We start from the raw sequence: 19,934 nt of genomic DNA, 5'->3' as shown, positions 1-19,934 counted from the left end.
CCCAAAAAAAAAAAAAAAAAAAAAGACTTCTAGGCACTGCTTCAGGGATCTGATGCTGTAAAGGCTGATAGTAGAATGCCCCTGCACATCTTTTATCAGTCTTAAAAGGGGATGAGACAAGTTGGATAAAATTAGGACTAACAAACCTTAGATTGCTAATTTTCAGATAAATATACCTTAAATTGTTAACATGGCTCCATGAAGAGCTGAGCATGTCAGAGTTTAAAATAATAAATTAGACAGACATAAAATAAAGACAGGGATGCCAGGCTTTATTCTGCTTTTGATTACCCAGGAGCTATTGGCAGACCTAAAAAAAAAAAAAAAAATCTCTGCTTTTAGGAAAAGCAGCCTCTCTAAATCCATGTTCCGCTTTTGGTGTCTCTACCCTCTGTCACCCACTCTTTCCCTTTGAGTTTTCATTTTATTGTACTTCAAAGTTGTAATGTACAAAAATGGGCAGTCTCTTGATCATTAACTTTGTTCAGGTTTCTTGAGTATAATTGATAAAAATTGTACATATTCAAGGTGTACAATGTGATGTTTCTATATACACACACATCGAGAAATACTTCTCCCAAGCAAGATGTTAACACATCCATCACCTCACACTGTTACTTTTTGTGTGTATGCATGGGATAGTAAGATCTCCACTCTTAGCAGATTTCAAGAATATATTATTATTAACTATGGTCATTGTGCTGTAGAGAATCATATGTGATATATTAGTACATGAGAAAGAGCCTTAAAAGGGCCGCTTAGGATGGACTTGGTAGCATCCTTAAATATTTGACGAAAGACCATTCTAATAAAAGAAGAGTTAGTATATAATTTCTGACATATAAGTAGAATTGGTGAGTGGAACATTCTGGGGGACAGAACTTTTTCCCCCCTCTGCTGAGGATTGAAGTCAGGGACTTGTACTTGCTAAATAGGTGTTGATCTACACTTCCAGTCTCAAGACCATTTATTTTATTGAGCAGAAATAACTACTATGTAGAGTTTTGGGGTCTTCATCACTAAAATCACTCATAGAGGGGTGGGCAAACAATCTTGGTCTAGGAATGTTGTTGAGGACTTATTTTAGAAGGCATACCAGCTAATTGGGTTTGGTGCCCATAATGCCCATAATCCCAGCAGCTTGGCAGCCTGAGGCAGGAAGATTACAAATTCAAAGCCAGACTCAGCAACTTAGTGAGGCCCTGTCACTAAATAAAATATAAAAACTGAACTGGGATGTGGCTCAGTGGTTAAACACTCTGGGTTCAATCCCTGGTACAAACAAGACAGGAAGGAAGGAAGAAAGGAAGGATGTATGTTAGGATAAATTACCTGGGTATCTCTCAAACTTATGTCTATCTATAATGTCTTTCCAAATAGTGTCAATTTTTGGAAAAGGTGAAAGGGATTATCATTAAAATGAAATATTATTTCTAGTAAAATACATGGTGGAACATTGGTAGAGAGAGCCTAATGTGGCACCCTTCCTTCCTTTCCAGTACTGGGGATTGAACTCAGGGATGTTATACCATTGAGCTACTTTTATTTTGAAACAGGGACTCCAACTTGCAATCCTGCCTCCCAAGTCACAGGAACGTGGGTGTGTGTCACTGTGACTAACAACTTAATGGCATTTTCTAAACAAAATGAAATTGGAATCATGAGAACGCCAAGATGCCAGGAAAGTTGCTTGTTCAGTGAAGAAGTTTCTTGTTCTTGCATGACTTTTAGTTCAGAATCTGAGAGAGATAACATCAAGGACAACTACCTACAAACTTGAGGTGACAAGAAAAGCTCACTCAATAGCAAATCTCAATGCATTCTCATCTCAATTTTTGGCTGTGTTTAGCTCTGATGTGTAGCACATGGGTATGATCCTTGAAAACATGCTTAGTAAAACATTGTTGATGCATTTCAGCTGGTGAAGGTAATCAACATGTTCCTGAGTCATTTTTGCCACAGTTGGTCTTTGGGTATCCTGGTAGCATATCTTTATCATTGAACACGGAACACACAAACTCACCCTCTTCTCCCACAAGGGTCAACACTTGACATTTGAACAAGTCACTGAAAATTATAATAAATAGGCATTTCTGATATTATTGGTATAGAGAAGAATTTCTTTTTTAATACCATCTCTCATTTCAAACACTTCTCTGAAAACTTTTTCTGTTCAAATGTCAGCCAGCTTCACTGTGGAAAATTGTATGCATGGCCTTTTTCTTCATTGTTGTAGTTAGTACAGAGTAAACATCTTTTACACACAGATGCAAATTTGTGTCTTGCTTCTGTAACAGTCTATACTAGTTCCAATTAATGGATATCCCTCTTTCACAAACCAATTGGGCTTCTTTTATCTGTGGCTGCCCTCCCCTGGGCCTAGTGTCTCTCTCTATCCCATAGTGAAATAGGAAAGATCATGGGAGACAGTGTGTGAGAGATTTTATCACCATAGCAAGAAAGCATTACTTTGTTTCAAAAAAACAAAAACAAAACAAAACAAAAACCTGAGTGGCTTACTAGAGAAGTCAGCTTCAAGGACTTCAGGTCACAATTGAATGAAGTTTCACACACAACACTCTGAGTTCCAGGACTAACAGATCACCAATGCAGCTTTACACAGACATTTCTGTTCTTACTACTAGTACAGATTTGCACATTCTAACTTGCAGAGGTTCTGTATTTGCATTGGAATCCAGTTCACAATTTACCCTTTGGACTTTGTGCTTAGTTATAGTTTTACATTCTTTTATCTTTGTCTCAAGCTTTCATGAAACACTGAATGACAACCGTGAAAACAACGTGCTTAACAAGCAAAAGCAGCAACATAACATGGCGTGCAGGTGCTTAGTCAGAAGGAATGACATCTCGTTGAGAAGTGTTCATTGATACAAATTAAATGAGAAGAAATTTAAGAATATAACAGTTCATGCCAACAATCAAGAGACCTTTGAATGGTCAGGCAGTCTAAAAAAACAACAGCATGGGGCTCCTACTGAATTAGCTTGTCACACTTCCTTGGACTCTGCAAGTAAGGAACCCACAGATAGAGAGAGAGAGACACTTCATTACTTACACAGGCAGACAAATATTATCATCATCATGGTCTCAGCTCCCTGTATATCCATTTCCACAGTGTGGCAGCAAATAGAGTGGTGGATGAGTTGCTTTGTTGTTGAGGATCAGGACAAGATCAGCACTGAGACAACTTAGAGCAAGTGTCCCCTTTACACGTTGTCCCTCAGGGGTCTCCTTGGTCTCACCCAAGCCCCTGCCTGTTAAGGAGGCAACTCAAAACAACCATGGGCAGTTTTATGGATTTGCATGGAAGTTTGCAGATGTATGCTAACATGGGGGTGCAAGACAAAAAGGTCTGCCTTCAAATGAACCAAGAGAGATAGAGGAGGAATGGCCCATCATTGACTCCTACAAGGCAGAGATGAGTAATTGCCTCAAGATGGCTCCACACCATGCTGATTCTCTCCTCCTGCTGCAGAGGAATTTCAGGCCAGTCAGAGCTGTTAAGCTTTGCCTATTTGGCCCTTATGGAGATGTTTCAGTTGGTAGGATGCCATGGCAGAATTGTTCCCCCTACAGACTGGCGGCTCCATGAAGACAAAGCTCAATTTATTGCTTCATACTTCAGGGAGAACTAGGCTGGTCATGCAGTGTTTTTGCAAGCAGAACAGACCTTTGATCTTGTTTTGTTTTTGGCAAGGTAGAATTAGGGATTAGTCATTTTCAGAGGCATTAGATCAAGATTGATATCAACTGTAAAAGCTGATTGTTTCCCAAGAAGCTGTGGTTGGTTGTTTGCATTCAGAGGCACATGCACTGTGCTTTTAGTGATTTTGTATGTTGGCTTTGATGGTCGAGATAGTTGTCCTTGCTGGGCTGAATGGGTTGTGACTGCTATTTGTGACCAGGACTTTAGGGAAGTCAGTAATTCTCTAGTTGTGGGAAACTGCTTTTATTTTCAGCTATAAAAGAATATGAATAAAAATAATCCTTAGTCGTTGTTAAAATTTGTAAAACATCAAGTGAAGAAAATTTTCACATATATTTTTTTCCTTGAAACTTCCAGACTGCCTCCTGACTACTTGATGGATTATGGTGATCAGGAGAGGAAAGCACATTTAGAAGAACCTTGTTCCACCTGGGACTTTTGGAGGGAAGGGGTGGGTATTGTTATCTTTAGTCTTAAACCTAGGTCCAGAACATGAGTGAGAGGTGCTCAGTTCCCAGACGAACAGATGAAGTATTAGAAACCCCAGCCCTTCGAAAAGCAGCAGAAAACGAAGGATTGGGCAGGCGAGGAACTCTTAGAGTTGCAGGATTGCTCTGTAAGTTAGAGATGACTTTTGTAAATAATTGGTTGACATTAGTACCATCCTCATTTGAGTGGCATGAATGATATATGTAGTACTTCTATTCCAGGCGTGTATCATTTCACATAATTGTCAAGGCGCCGGGTACTTGCTTCTGTACCTAAAGATCATGAGGTCAATGAATACAGGGATGCGAACAGCTTGCCTGACTCCAATAACCTAGAACCTGACCAAGAAGCTAACGCTTCTGGGCCAGGAAGTTGCAAAGCAAAAAGGCAATTCCACTAGCTACATTGGTCATCTGTGCACAGCTCTGGGGTGAGAACAGGATAGGAGGCAATGAAAAGGACTAGGCTGCCAACATCGCCTGAGCATGGGGGCGGGTCCTGAGCAGAAGGAGCCCAGAAGGGAGGTGGGTCGCGTGCAACAGACAGCGCTCTGGCAGCGGGAGGCGGCGCCAGGCTCGCATTGGCCCAGCGCACGCGACCCTCCTCTTAAGGCTGGCCCAGCGCGCAGGGAAAAGCGGCTGTGTTCAGTGGCCGGAACTACAGGCAACTTTGGCGACAGAGGAAAATGGCTGAGTACTTGCGGCTGCCTCACTCCCTGGCTCTGATCCGCCTCCGAAACCCGCCGGTCAACGCGATCAGGTAACAGGCTTCGTCCGCTCTGCGCGCAGCGCCGGGACAGCAGGGCATTGCTGATCTTTGGGCTCTGCAACCTTTGACTCTCCCTGTTGGTTGAAACTGAGAAGGACACTGACATCTGGAGCCAGAGTATATGCCAGAGTCTTTTCGTCCAGATTAGCTGGGTTAATCTTCATGAAAACTCTCGACCCCTCTTGACTGGTCAGGAAACTGAGGCTGAGTGAGGTTACTGAGCGGTGGAGCTGGGCGTGGGCTGAATCTGTCCTTGCCCACTGCGGGCTGAACCCTGCTGCTTGCTTGGGGCTTCTTCTCAAACTTTCAGTTCCAAAGGACTTGAGTTAGTGCAGAGCCGGACCTTGATCCAGCTGCACTCCCCCTGTTGGGAGCAAAGGCTGGCTGTCCTTACAAGGAGTGGTAAAAGCTGCAGGTGTCCTACAGAAAGTGGCTGTCCATTTCTGAAAGAGAGAGAGTAAGGGGCCGAGGGCGTTGTTCCGTGGTACAGCCTTGCCTAGCATGCGTGAGACCCTCGTTTCATCCCCAGCAACACTAAAAAATTAAAAGATAAATAAAATAAAGCAGGTCCCAGTGAATGCCAACACGGTGAGTAAAAGGGATTTGTCTCTGGCCCAGAAAGCCTAAATTATTTCTCCTGATCTGTTTTAAACCTCAGGGCTGGAGAGCTTCCATGGAGTGTCGATGTCACAGTAAGGCCCAAGTAGCATGTTTTGAAAAACTGAGAAAGCTAATCTTTTATTTTATCCTGAGGTTCTTTCTGAGAAAGCCAAATGCACTTTGAGCATTACTTTTATTTTTTGTTTTTGGTGGTGCTGGGGTTTGAACCCAGGGCCTTGTGAATAGAGGCAAGCACTCTACCAACCGAGTCATATCCCCAGTCCCCTGGGGTATTAGTTTGAGAAGTGAAATCAGCGCTGCCTTTATGAAAATGGAAGAACTACACCAAGTGAACTTCATTCATATCTATGATATAATTCAACATTTAGGCTGGAAAGAGCCACCCATCCTCAGAATCAGATAAGCAGAAATTATAACTTACAGAGAATATATAAAGCATAGATAGGTCTTGAGTGAAAATTCTCATCACACACTGCTGGAGCAAATAGAGATGGAAAGACGGCTGTTAATTTTAACTGAGTTTTTTTCTTTTTTATCCTACTGTCATTGTATTTGATTCTTAGCCTTAGTTTTAATATTGCACTTATTATAATGTGAATAATAGGATTTAATAATACAAAAAAAGGAGAAATTAAATCACAAAAATGTCTGCTTGCCATTCCCAGAAAAAAAAAATGCAAAATACCCATTGTATTTGTTTTGACAAAGAAACATGTAAGTAATATGATTCCATATCCCTTTGGACTGTATACTGATTGGATTATTAGATATTGAGATTCTGCTGCTACTGGAGCTTCTGCTCATATTGGGCAACTATTCCCATCCAGAACTTAGGAAAAAAGGTTTCATAGTCTAATACCTCCAAGTATAATATTTCTGGAAATTGCTTGATGTATTTTGGTATTTAGCCTGCTAGCCTCACCCCCAATACAGGAATAATGTACTTAATTCATAATGTTGTATGGAGCCAGGAGTAGTGTGCACATCTATAATTCTAGGATCTCAAGTTTGAGGCCAGCTTGGGCAGCTTAGTGAGACCCTGTCTCAAAATAAAAAATGGTGGGGATTCAGCTCAGTGGTAGAGCACTCCTGGGTTCAATCCCCAGGATCAATCAACCAATCAATCAACATTGTGAGGATTAAATGAGATGTAGGTTTTAAACTGGCACTTAACACATGTTAACTGATTTAATTCCTGATAGTGAAGAAGGCCTGTTGCAAGCCCTTATCAGCAGGCCTGATGCTTAGGATTCACTTCTGCTTTATCAAGATTAACTCCACTTGGGACTAAATCCTTCTCTGCCCTTTACCATTTGTCTTTCTCTTTTATTTTAGTTAGGCTATACATGCCTATGTTCACCAACTTTAACAGTTCTGTTTGTTTTAAACTTTATACCTTTACTTCCTTTCCCATTCCCATTTCTCATTTCATGTAGGAAGTTTTCTCTTTCAAGCTCACTGAGAGATCCTTATTGGAATAATTCTTTTTCTTTTATGTCAGTTTAAATCCTGCCTTGCTACTTTAGCCAGCCATGTTTCATTCCATTCTCATGAGTGTCAATCCTCTTCATCAGTGCAGGACATGCCTGAATACTAGGCTTGTCCTCCAGAATGGCTTTCATACATTTTTGTTATTGTCATTTTATTGCCACCCATATAGTAAGAACCTCATGTACAGAACAGCTCAAGATACTTATAATCCCAGCAGCTCGGGAGGCTGAGACAGGAGGATAGTGAATTTAAAGCCAGCCTCAACAACTTAGCAAGGCCCTCAGCAACTCAGTGAGACCCTGTCTCTAAATAAAATATAAAAAAGGGCTGGTGGAGGGGCTGGGTTGTAGCTCAGTGGTAGAATGCTTGCCTAGCACTACATAATAAATAAATTAATAAATAAATAAACAAAAAATAAAATAAACATGTTGTGTCCATCTACAATGAAAATAAGTAAGTGGAAAAAAGGACTGGGGATGTGGCTCCGTGGTTAAGCAACCTTGGGTTCAATCCTGGTGCCAAAACACAAAAACACAAAAAATAAGATACATACACATGAATAACTGAAAATAAAATTTCCTGAACCCAAACCTATTCTTAACATTTTCCAGAGTTTGGGATCATATATTTTTTCTTCTACTTTTTATTTCTTTGGAAAAAAATGCTGAGGACAAGCCACAAACTTGATTTGATGAATTTTGATTAAAAATAAAACTGACAAAAAGCAAAGACCTGCTATGATGACAAACTGAAGCCTTGTGGTAGATACTCATGAATGTCATCATCCCCGATTTCATCCTCTACACCTGGCAGTGGTAAAGGCCACCATGAAGTGTTTTCCCCTAATCTGGCTGGGAGGCTGTGGTTCCTGTAAGCAGAATCTAGTAAAGCTGACAAAGAGGTAGCTGTTTTCCTTTTTTTCTGGTTTTGAATTTTTCCTGATTAATAAGAGCGTAATGAAACAGGAGAGGTTGGTTGAATGGGGAAAAGGGTGCCTCTTCTCCTCAGGTGGCACTGACTAAGCTAATTTGGGCTCATTTTGTAGCCTTCCTTTGCCCCAAAGGAAATACTGTTAACCCTCTGTATCCCTGGGTTCCACATCTGCCATTCAGCTAACCATAGATTGGAAATGTACTCAGGGGGCTAGGGTTGTGGCTCAGTGGTAGAGAGCTCGCCTAGCACGTGCGAGGCCCTGGCTTCGATCCTCAGCATCACATAAAAAAATAAAGGTATTGTGTCCAATCAACTACAACTAAAAAATAAATATTAAAAAAAAGAAAATATACTCAGTTCCATGATGGTTGGGTCTCCAGTGACTACATAGAGTGTGTGTATGAAAAAGAGAAAGGGAGAGAGAGATTATTCATTTCCTAAACAATGAATTATAACAACTATTTACATAACATTTCTGTTTTATGGGGTCATATAAGTAATCTAGAGATGGTGATGTAGCCTAGGTTATATACAGATACTCTGCTATTTTATATAAGGGACTTGAGCATATATGAGGTGTTTGATATGTTAAGGGGGCAGTGGGGGTTGCTGGACCAATTCTCCACAGACACTGAGGGACAGACAGATGCATGTGGCTTTGGACTGCTCACTATTATGTAATGGCCCCAAATCTGTTGCTCAAGATGAGATTTGGTTTCTAATTAACCAGGCAAAAGCAACAGATTAGTGTTTGTTTTCCTCTAGGCTAAGAGGTGAAAAGTAACTAGGTGAAAGGTAATTATCATACAGGAGGGCAGGTGTCTCCTGTATCTTAACAATAGCGCTTACACAGATGTTTGCTGCTGTTGGTTTTAAATTGTTTTTACCCATATACTAAAGCACAGAAATTTTAGATCCCAGCTTGTTCAGCAGGTCTAACAGTGTCTTGATTTTTTTTTTTTTCTTTATACTTTTCTTTCATTCCTTCCTTCCTTATTTACCCTTCCTATTATCATATTTGGGAAGTTACCACATCCTAGCTCAGTAAGTGAGAGATTCTTATTTTAATATTTTTTTTTCCCAAATCATTTAAATCCTTCATTGCTACTTTGCTGCAGTCTGGCTGGGCACAAAATCACGAGCCACTCAAGCAGGAACAAACTTTATTTTTGAAACTGCCGCCAATGCCCATATGCTCCCGGGAAGATCGCCGATGGACCCACACGGTGTTCTCCCGGACCCCAACAGGAAGTCCCTCCTCCGGAATTCCCTCCTACCATACTTCCCCAACCAATGGGAACTCTCCAGGAGTCCCGTAGCAGGCCGAGGTGGACAGCAGGAGTCCAATATCCATATGAATGCAGATCTTAACATAATCATATCATCTCAATGGCTTGCTGGCGTCACCTTTCAACCAAAAATGCCATGAATCATATTACTTGGCTGTGGCTCTTAGCATTACTTTAGCCAGCCATGTTTCCCTTCTATTCAGATGAACAACACCCTCTTAATACATGTAGGACATGACTCTCAACTAGGCCTGTTTCCTGGAGCAATGACTTTACACATTTAAGAAAACTAATCCACATAGTAAGAAACCTTATATTTTACATAGCAACTAAAAAAACACACATACAAATGTACACCCAGAAACAAGTTTCCTAAAACCAAAGCTGCCCTTCCTTGCTTGGCACATTCCTTGGTGCAGAAACTCTTGCTTTCTGTTTACTTCTTTAGTCCCTGAGGCCTTTACCTTGCCATATCTGTTTCATCCATGTGGTCTTTAGAGAGATTTGTTCTTTAAGATTTTTGTACCTCATGTTTTTCTTTTTTTTTCCTACTTCTGAGTTTGTCACTATTAACAAATAAATAAAACAAGGAGAGGTTGTTTGAAATGGGAAAAACCAGACACTTGTCCACAGTGGCACTGACTGAGCTAATTTTGGCTCATTTGGTAGCCCTCCCTTACTCAGAAGGAAATACTCTGTATTCCTGGATTCCACATCTGCCATTGAGCCAACCCTGGATAAAACAGGTGGTTAGAGGTCCAGGATGATTGGATCTCTAGTAAACGTTTAGAATATTTTTACCTGTCACCATTCTCAAATCAACATGATATAACAACTGTTTACATAGCAATTATGTTTTATTGGCTATTAAAAGTAATCTAGAAATGATGCAGGTAGTTTATATGCATATACTACACTATTTTTCATAAAGTACCCGAGAATATGAGGATTTGGGTTTCCCGAGGGTGGAGTGGTCTTGGATCCAGTTTCCCAAAGATACTGAGAGATGGCTACATACGCCTTTTGGACTTCTCTGTATTATGTTAATGGTGCAGAAACTGTTTATATGATTAGATTTGATTTCTAATTAATCAGTTGAAAGCAAGAGGTCTTGTTTGATTTCCTAGGAGGTGAAAAGCCACTAGGTGAAAGGACAATCCTAGTAATTTTTGACTCATTGTTGCCTGCCTTAACCATATGTCCTTTAGAGAGATTTGTTGTTTAAGAGATTTCATGTTTTTTGTTTTGTTTTGTTTTGGCTTTATAACAGTTTTTTCCCCTCCCTTCCTTCCTTTTCCTCTTTCTATTTCTCATTTTATGGAGGAAGTTCTGTTATCTTAGCTCACTGAGAGCTTCTTATTTGTTATTTAATTTTGGGGTGCTGGGGATTGAATATGAGGTCTCATGCATACTAAGCAAGAACTCTACCACTGAGCTACATGTTTAGCTCAAGAAATTCTCATTTGAAAAATTTATTTTTCCCCCCAAGAAAATAGTTTAAATAATTCACTGTTAGTTTAGCCAGCCATGTGTCCTTCCATTCAGAAGAACATCAACATTCCTTATAAATGTAGGACATAACTCATGACTAGGCCTCTCTCCAGAATAAGGGCTTTCACACCTTTTTTTTTTTTTTTTTTTTTTTACTGTGTGCATATGTAAGAAACTGTATGTTTTAGAAGAGAAAATATGATCAGTCAACAAATATATGAAAAAATATTCACCATCTCTAGCAATTAGAGAAATGCAAATCAAAACTACATTGAGATTTCATCTCACTCTAGTCAAAACAGCAATTATCAAGAATACAAGCAACAATAAATGTTGGCAAGGAGGTGGGGAAAAAGGTACACTCGTACATTGTTGGTGGGACTGCAAATTGGTGCAACCACTCTGGAAAACAGCATGGAGATTCCTCAGAAAACTTAGAATGGAACTACCATTTGTCTCAGTTATCTCACTCTCCTGTTTAAATCCAAAGGACTTAACATCAGCATACTACAGTAACTCAGCCACATGGATGTTTATAGCAGCTTAATTCACAATAACTAAGCTATGGAGCCAACCTAGGTGCCCTTCAATAGATGAATAGATAACAAAAATGTGGCATATATACACAATAGAATATTACTTAGCCATAAAGAAGAATAAAATTATGGCATTTGGTGGTAAATGAATGGAACTGGAGAATATTATGCTAAGCAAAATAAGCCAATCCCAAAGAACCAAAGGCCAAATGTTTTCTCTGATATGTGGGTGCTAATTCACAATGCGGGGGTGGGGAGGTTGGGAAGAATAGAAGTACTTTGGATTAGACAAAGGGGAATGAAGGGAAGGGAAAGGGAATGGGAATAGGAAAGATAGAACAAATTGGACAGTATTATCCTCCTGTGCATATATGATTACATGACCAATGTCATTCTACATCATGTAAACCGGAAGAATGAGAAGTTATACTCTATATATGTATAATATGTCAGAATAATTCTACTATCATGTATAACTAATAAGAATAAATAAAATTTTTTTAAATAAATGATAAGTAAAAATAATTGAAAACCTAAAACAAAGAGAAAGAAACTGTATGTTTTATATAACAACTGAAGATACAGATATACATATGGATAAATGAAAAATATGAAAACTTGTTAAATAGTTTGACACATTCTGTTTTCTGTTTCTTTATTTGAAAAAAAAACATTAGTTACAGCCACAGACTTGATGATGAACTTTCATTAACTAAATAAAACCCCAGTTGCCCCAAAGCAGAGGCCTGCTGTGGTCACAGAAGCTGAAGCCTTGCAGTCAGCATCTTCCCCCACACTCCATGGGGGAATACCTGGCTGTGTTAAGGGGGAAAATACCTCCTTAGACCCTGCGGCCTTTCCCTTGCTGGGAGGCTGTGGTCCCTGTCAGTCTGCAGAATCTAGTAAAGCAGTTATCTGTTACAATTGGCTCCTTTTTCTTTTTTTTCCCTACTTTTGAGGTATTTACAATTAACAAGAATATAAATAAATTGGAAAGATTGTTTGAAATAGGAAAAAGCAAACTGTTGTCCTCAGTGGCACTGACTGAACTAATTTTGGCTCATTTTATAGCCATCCTTTACCCAGAAGGAAATACAGCCAGCCCTCTGTATCCCTGGGTTCCACATCTGCCATTTTGCCAACTTTGAATAGAAAATGTGGTTAGGACTATGGTGGTTGGTTCCCTAATGAACATGTAGCATCATTTTTTTTCCCTGTAATTCCTTAAGCAATGCTATTTAACAACTGTTTACATGAATCTACCTTTCACTGAGTATTACAAGCTGTCTAGAGATGGTATGTGGGTAGGTAATACTACACTGTTTTTCATAAGGGACTTGAGCAGTGATTTGGGCATGTTGGAGAGGGGTGGTTCCTGTAACCAGCTTTCCACAGATTGGAGGGCTGCCTACATAGGCCATGGACTTTTCAATATTATATAATTGTCCAGAATCTGGTTTTATGATCATATTTGACATCTAATTAACCAGTTAAAAGCAAGAGGTTTTGTTTGATTTCCTCTAGGTTAAGAGGTGAAAAGCAAGTAGGTAAAAGAAATTATCATACACAAGGGCAAGTGTCTACTGTATTCCACATGGGTTTTCACTCATAATTGCTGATCTTAACAATAGGGCTTTTATAGAGGTTCCCCCCCTCCTCGTTTCTTTTTTCTTATTTCAGGTTGTTTTCACCTTCTACATAAGAAAACTGTACACAATTCTGAGAATTTCAAGGCAGAACTGATTATGGTTTGCTTACTAGATTCATCCATTAATGAGGTTAGAGCTTGCATGATCCAAACACTTCCCCAAATCCCCACCTCTGAACATGGCTGTGTTGGGGACCAAGCCTTCAATACATGAGCCTTTGGGGGGACATTTCAGACATAACCATTGCACAGTACTCACTGTTTTTCGTCACTATTCCTTTTCCATGTTAATCTCCTGGTTCGTGGAAAATCTACCCGTCATTGGTCTTTATGACTTGGTGTCCTTGGTGCAGGATTACTGTACTGAACCTCTCCTCCTCCTTGAACAAGGATGAATCCAGAGAATCTGCCCATGGTCAAATTTCTTTTTATTTTCTGGACTCTTACAGTCTTGGCTTTAACTGTCTCTTCTGTGGATGACTCCCTCAGATACTGAAAACTGAAAAAAATCTATTGTTGTACATGCCCTTTCTTTCTCTGTCCTTTACCTCCTTAATTATTTGGGATTAAACTAAATATCAGTAACAGAAAACTCAAAAATGAATTAAATAAGAAGAAATTAATTTCTCTCACACTGGTGTCCTGGAATGATATTGGTGCTTCACAAACAGTAATGACCCCAATTCTATCTATCTTTTGCTCTGTTGTCTTATTATATGGCTTTTACCTGTTGGTCCAATATGGATGCTCCCCATCTATCTATCACATCTGCATTCCTGTCAGGTATAGAGAGAGAGGGGGAAAAAAAAGAGAAAAGTATATTCAGTCCTTTAGGGACTCTTCACAAAAATTGCATAAATATGGTTCATTGAGGAGAACTTAAGGCCTTGAGTCGAACTTACTTTAAAGCAAGATGGAAAATGTAGTCTTTGTGGGGCTACAATGTATTCAACTAAAATGTAGGCATTTTCATTATTTGAAGAAGGCAAGGAGGGATGGATATCTGAGGTAACCAGCAGCCCCTGCCACATCTCCTGGACTGTTAGAGTCTGTAAACAAGTCAGGATGGCTCCTGGCAAAATGCCAGAGGGAGTGGTTTGTGAAGTAACACCAGCGAGCCATTAAGTGTGGAGATTCCTTATTGGTTGACTGATGTATCTAGTTTATGCTAATTAGATAAGCTGTGTGGAATGTATAAATACTGCTCCTGTCCTACAATAAACGGCTCCCTCTCCTGCTGTATCAACGTACACAAGTTGTTCGTCACCCCCCCGGTTATTTTGCCCAGCCAGCCGGGCTGCAGCACTGGACTACTTCTCTTGTTACTTTTCTTCTCTTTCTGTCAGTATGATAAATTGAAAGTCGTTTGCTCCCCTCTGAACTTCCTCATCACTTTCTTTGTATCTTTAGTGTAGCACTTACCTTACTGCATCTTACGTGATCGTTGTGTATGTTTGTCAGTTTGTAGGTTTGCACTTTTCTATAGTAAGTGTAATAATATTTTAAAATTGGTTAGTGCTGATTCTAAGTGGTTAACATTAGAGCAGAGTACAAGAAAATAATATTACTTTTCAAGGGGACTCATATAATTAGCTCACTGCTTAATTCACAATAGACAATATTGTATGATGAACAAATTAGTGAGCTTTAATGGTAACTTTCTATGGTTTTTATACAATGTGCATTTGTTTAAAGTTTCAGTATTAGGAAAGGAAAAACTCTGAGATGGTAGAACTTTAATTATGAATTTTTGCTACATGTGATTTTTTTTCTTTTAGTTTGACTGTACTCAATGGAATAAAAGAGGGACTAAAGAAGGCCATATCCGACCATACAGTAAAAGCCATAGTGATATCTGGAGAAAATGGAATATTCTGTGCAGGTAACACTTGTCTGACCCTCTCCCATTATCTCTATAGAATCTAGTCACAGACCAAGATCCATACTGCAATAGCTGTCCCTCTGGGTAATAACTTAATGTGTGTGGTAGATACGGGAGAGTAGAGTGGGACTGAGAAACACTGTGGAGAAAGAAACAGGTCCCAGGTGAAACGCAGAGAAGACTCTGGCTTTGTCTCTTTTTTTATTGAGTTGCGACTTTGGTGGACATTTAGGTCCTGACACCTGCTGCTATACACATGCTGGTGCATATACTGGCTTTGCACATCTCCACCCTATCTCCATAATCTCCTGAACATCAACTTCTCTATCTATGAAGTAGGGACAGTAATGTCTATGTTAGGGGTGTTTGAGAGGTTCAGTGAGATGCCTTCGCTAAACTCTCTTCATGCAGCATCTACACACAGAAGGTGATCAGCAAGGGTTACTGTTCACACAGAGTCTTAAAATGAAGTTCTTTTTCCTTCTGGTGGGCATCCACCTTAGTGCCTGTGGTACTGCTTTATTGGGTCATTGTCTGAAGATGCTCAGATGTGGCCACAATATCTGAAGTCGTAATTTATTCAATGATATAGCACCTCTTCCTTTTTTCCATCAATGAATGTATGAAGCTCTTTGACAGAAGGCACATGGATATTAGGGTTTAGTGAATTTCACCTACCAGTGGTATTTAATGTATATTAATGGTAGCCTGAAAAGACAGAGATGAGTGGAATCATGACAATAGATATTAGTACCGTGCGGGTTATATATTGATTATAATGAAAATAATAACATTCTTACACACATCATATTTTTATGCTGTGTAAATTCTATAATCCCCATTTACAAATGAGGATACCCAGTCTGAGAAGTTAAAATAATGTGCCAACCATTAACTAGCTATAAAATCATTTACTCATTAGAAACTTAGACTTCTGACTTTGGAGCACAGAAAGAGAGATCAGAATTATAGAGAACTTGATTTTTCTTGTAAGAAAGTGAAGATAGAATGTAATCAGAGTTCCTGGACAGAAAAGAATATTATTCTAAAAAAGGAATGATCAGACTTGACATAATGGATATATGTAGTATGGTGCACCCCAAATATTGGAAAATATACACAGTTGTCAATTACATATGGAACATTTACAAAAATCAAGTGAGGCCTGGATCATCAAAGTTTGTCTTTGTCTCGGGTTTGGGGTTAACTCAGTGATGGGGCTTGTGCTTTGTTTTCTCCAGGCCTTGAGTTCACTCTCTAGCACCAAAATGAAAAGAAAAAAAAAATAAAGCCTGTCTCAATAAATTTCATTTAGAATATATTCTCTGACAAAAATGGGGTTAGGCTAGAAATGAATAACAGGGATAAAACTTAAAAATCTCTTATGTTTGGAAATTAATTTTTTAACCTCTTAGTCAAAACAGAAATCTTAATGGAATTCAAATAATATTTTAAACTGAAGGACAGTGAAAACATTTGAAACTTGAGGGATGAAGCCATAGTAAAAGACCAAAGGAAAAAAATGCTTTTAAAGTCTATATTAGAAAAGAAAAAAAGGTTGAAACATAATGAGCTAAACATCTTTATGATGAAACTGGTAAAACAAGCAAACAGTAAAACAGACCCAAATAACATAGAAGGAAGGACATAATGAAGAGAAAAAATTAACAAAATAGAAAAACAAGAGTGAATCAAGGGGAGCAACACTGTCAAAGTTAGTTCTTTGAAAAAAACTAATAAAACTGAGAAGCCTCTGGGGAGAATGATCAAGGAAAAAGAGAAGGTGGAGCAATGCATTTGAGGAGAGATCATAAAGTTATCCCTGCAGATTGTGTCATCACTAAAAAAGAGAATGACAATATTATGAAGCAGGAGACACATATAGCTTGCCAAATGGACTCAAGGAAAAATAGAAAACCCCAGAAGTTCTATAACCATTAGAGAAATTCCATCAGTAATAAAAAATCTTGCAAAATGAATTTCATGTCCAGATGACTTCCTTGGCAAACTGCTATAAAGTCAAGGAGAATATTATTCCAATGTCACACAAATGTTTTAGAGAATCCAAGGGAAGGGAACCCTGCCTTTTTCAGTTTCCTAGGGCCACTTTAAGACATTTTCACACACCAAGTGGCTTAAAACAACAGAAGCTGATTGTTTCTCAGCTCTGAAAGCTAGATATTTGTAATCAGGATATCAGCCGGGCCACTCTTCCTCCTAAGGCTTTAGGGAAGAATCCTTCCTGTCTCTTCTAGGTGCTGCTGTTGCTCCTTCTTTTTCTCCTCCTCCTCCTCCATTCTCTTCCTCTTCCTCTTCCTCTTTTGTACTGGGGATTGAACCCAGGGATGCTTAACCAATGAGCCACATCCCCAGCCCTTTTTTCATTTATTTTGAAACAGAGTCTTGCTAGGTTGCTTAGGGCCTTGCTAAGTTGCTGAGGCTGGCTTTGCACTTGCAGTCCTCCTGTCTCAGCCTCCGGAGTGGCTGGATAACAGGCGTCTTCTAGCTTTTTGTGGTGCTATCAGTCCTTGGCTGGTAGATACTTTACTCCAGTCTGCTACTTCTGTCTTCACATTGCTTTCTTCCCTATAGGTCCATATCAAATTTCCTGAACTTACACAGGGCCACCATCTTCTTAACTTGATTACATCTGCAAAGACCGTATTTCCAAATAAAGTCACTTCCCAGGTTCTGGGTGGGCACTATTCAACCCAGTCCACGTCTCAACTCCTTTTGAGAAGCTAACATAAGCTTGACCCTGATACTTTACTTTGTCAGTATAAGGAAGCAAAAATCACAGGCCAATTTCATTCATAAATGTAAATATAAAAATCTTAGTGCATTCTGAAACTGAACCTAACAGTATATAAATGGTATAATATATCACTTATGTCCTAGAAATACCAATTGGTTGAACAATAGTTTAATGTTATTCATCCTGTTAAAAGATTGACCAGAACAATCACGATTATTTCAAGAAATGCAGGACAAATATTCAATACCATTTGACACGTATTTGAGATAAAAACTGTTTGAAACATTTCCTTTCTTTACCTAGTTTACTACCAGTTAAAACACCTTTTTTAAAAAAATCAGCATATATCAAGAAAATGATCAATTGAAGACTGTCTTTATAAGAAAGAATTGAAAGCTGACTAATCTTACTATTTCTACTTGACAGTGTATTTGAGGTCCTGTGTGGCTCAGTGAGCTAGAAAAATAATGTTAGAAAGGAAGATATAGGGGGCTGGGGATGTGGCTCAAGCGGTAGCGTGCTCGCCTGGCATGCGTGTGGCCCGGGTTCGATCCTCAGCACCACATACAAACAAAGATGTTGTGTCTGCCGAAAACTAAAAAATAAATATTAAAAAATTCTCTCTCTCTCTCTCTCTCTCTCTCTCTCTCTCTTTAAAAAAAAGAAAGGAAGATATAGTAACGTTTGTAGAGTAAGGGAAAAAATCTATCAGAAATTTATTAGGATTAAGAAAAGAATCTAGCAATTTTGCTAGATATAAAATCAGTATTCAAAAATCATTGGATTTCTCTGTGCTAGAAATAATTTAAAACAGATTTCTATGCTGTACCTTGGTTTCTGTCAAATTGGAGCAATAATAACTCCACTCCACCCTTATATGATAAGTAGAAGACTCTAATACAGCATTTAAGCATCAGGATTTGTAACCAGACTGCCTGAGTATAAATCTTAGCCTAGTTGTATGTCTCAATTCATCAGTTAACATCTCAAAACCTAACTTCTTTACTCATTAAAGGGAGATTGTTAAACTAAGTGTTTTGAAAATTAAGTGACATACTATATGAAATTGTTTAGTGTTTTAGTCAGCTTTTCCACTGCTGTGACTAAAGGACCCCACAAGAGCAATTTTAGACAAGGAAAAGTTTATTTAGGGGCTCACAGTTTCAGAAGTCTCTGTCCATAGAAGGCCAGTTCCATTGCTCGGGGATTGAGGTGAGGTAGAACACCATGGCAGAAGAGTGTAGTGGAGGGAAGCAGAGAGAGACTGCACTGGCCAGATACAAAATATATACCCAAAGCCACACCACCAATGCCTACCTCCTCAGCCACACTCCACCTGCTTTCAGTTATCACTCAATTAATCCCATCAGGTGATTAATTTGCTGATTGGGTTAAAGCTCTTATAACCCAATCATTTCTCCTCTGAACCTTGCATTGTCTCACACCTGAGCTTTCAGGGGACACCTTACATCCAAATCATAACCCTTAGCATAGAGCCTGATATATTTACTAATAAATGTTAATTTCCATTAGTCATGAGACTCCATCTCATTTTGAAGCTGCAGGAATGATGGGCCTGAGGCTCAAATTAGAATTGATCTCATTTCTCTAGAACCAAAAGGAATCTTAAAAACACACAAAACACTGGGCTGGAAAGTCAAATACAAAGGATTGGTGAGAAAAAAGCAAAAGCCCTGAATTGATGCCCTGAATAGGTAGTAAGAAGAAAAAGAAAAAGAATAGGTGAATAGGCTAAGCATGAAATAATTAATTTTTATACTGGTGCCATACTTATTGCTTTCAAAGAATAGATAATGCTATAGGAAAAAAGCTCACTGTGTATGATGACATGAAAATATAAAATGTAAAATAAGACTTTACAGTATGCTGTCAATATTCAAAATACCATTAAACTTTAATTCAATTCTCAAATCAGTTGTTTAAGAAAGGTATTGAGACAAGGATGAAATAACTTATTCAAGGTTACAAAACTATTTATGTAAGCATGGGGAAAATCTATGAATTCACCACATCTTAAATTATTATCTTCGTGTGGTGATATTTAGGGTGATCCATATGTTCTTTATAATTTTTTGCATTTTTCTACTTTTCTATAATGCATGTGTTAATTTTGATAATCAGGAAAAGCAAGAAATATTGTTAGTTTCCCTAATCATAAAAAAAAATCTATCAAGATATAATTCTAAGCCCGTTGATTGACATATAGTTCACAAGTATGTATATATTTTACCCTGGCATTTTGTATTATAATGACTCACGCTCTTAGCAAAGATAAGAGACTAA

At 38.8% G+C, this 19,934-nt stretch overlaps 1 protein-coding gene and 1 long non-coding RNA gene across 2 annotated transcripts in view; one reads left to right on the top strand and one right to left on the bottom strand.

The window, feature by feature from the left end:
* The window catches only part of LOC107154338, a 7,003-nt gene extending 2,360 nt beyond the window's left edge, over window positions 1-4,643 (bottom strand). The window contains exon 1 of the long non-coding RNA XR_001505048.2: window positions 3,077-4,643. This is a non-coding gene — a long non-coding RNA (uncharacterized LOC107154338). The remainder of the gene's footprint in view (window positions 1-3,076) is intronic.
* A 101-nt stretch (window positions 4,644-4,744) lies between these two features.
* The window catches only part of LOC107154337 (peroxisomal bifunctional enzyme-like), a 35,078-nt gene continuing 19,888 nt past the window's right edge, over window positions 4,745-19,934 (top strand). The window contains exons 1-2 of the mRNA XM_015499950.2: window positions 4,745-4,975; window positions 14,772-14,875. Of these exons, the coding sequence (XP_015355436.1) occupies window positions 4,902-4,975; window positions 14,772-14,875 (178 nt within the window). The 5' untranslated portion in view covers window positions 4,745-4,901. The remainder of the gene's footprint in view (window positions 4,976-14,771; window positions 14,876-19,934) is intronic.

This window comes from Marmota marmota, unplaced genomic scaffold (assembly GCF_001458135.2).
Source record: "Marmota marmota marmota unplaced genomic scaffold, marMar, whole genome shotgun sequence".
In the NCBI taxonomy this organism is placed as follows: Eukaryota; Metazoa; Chordata; class Mammalia; order Rodentia; family Sciuridae; genus Marmota; species Marmota marmota.
This window is presented reverse-complemented; position numbering and strand designations above follow the sequence as displayed.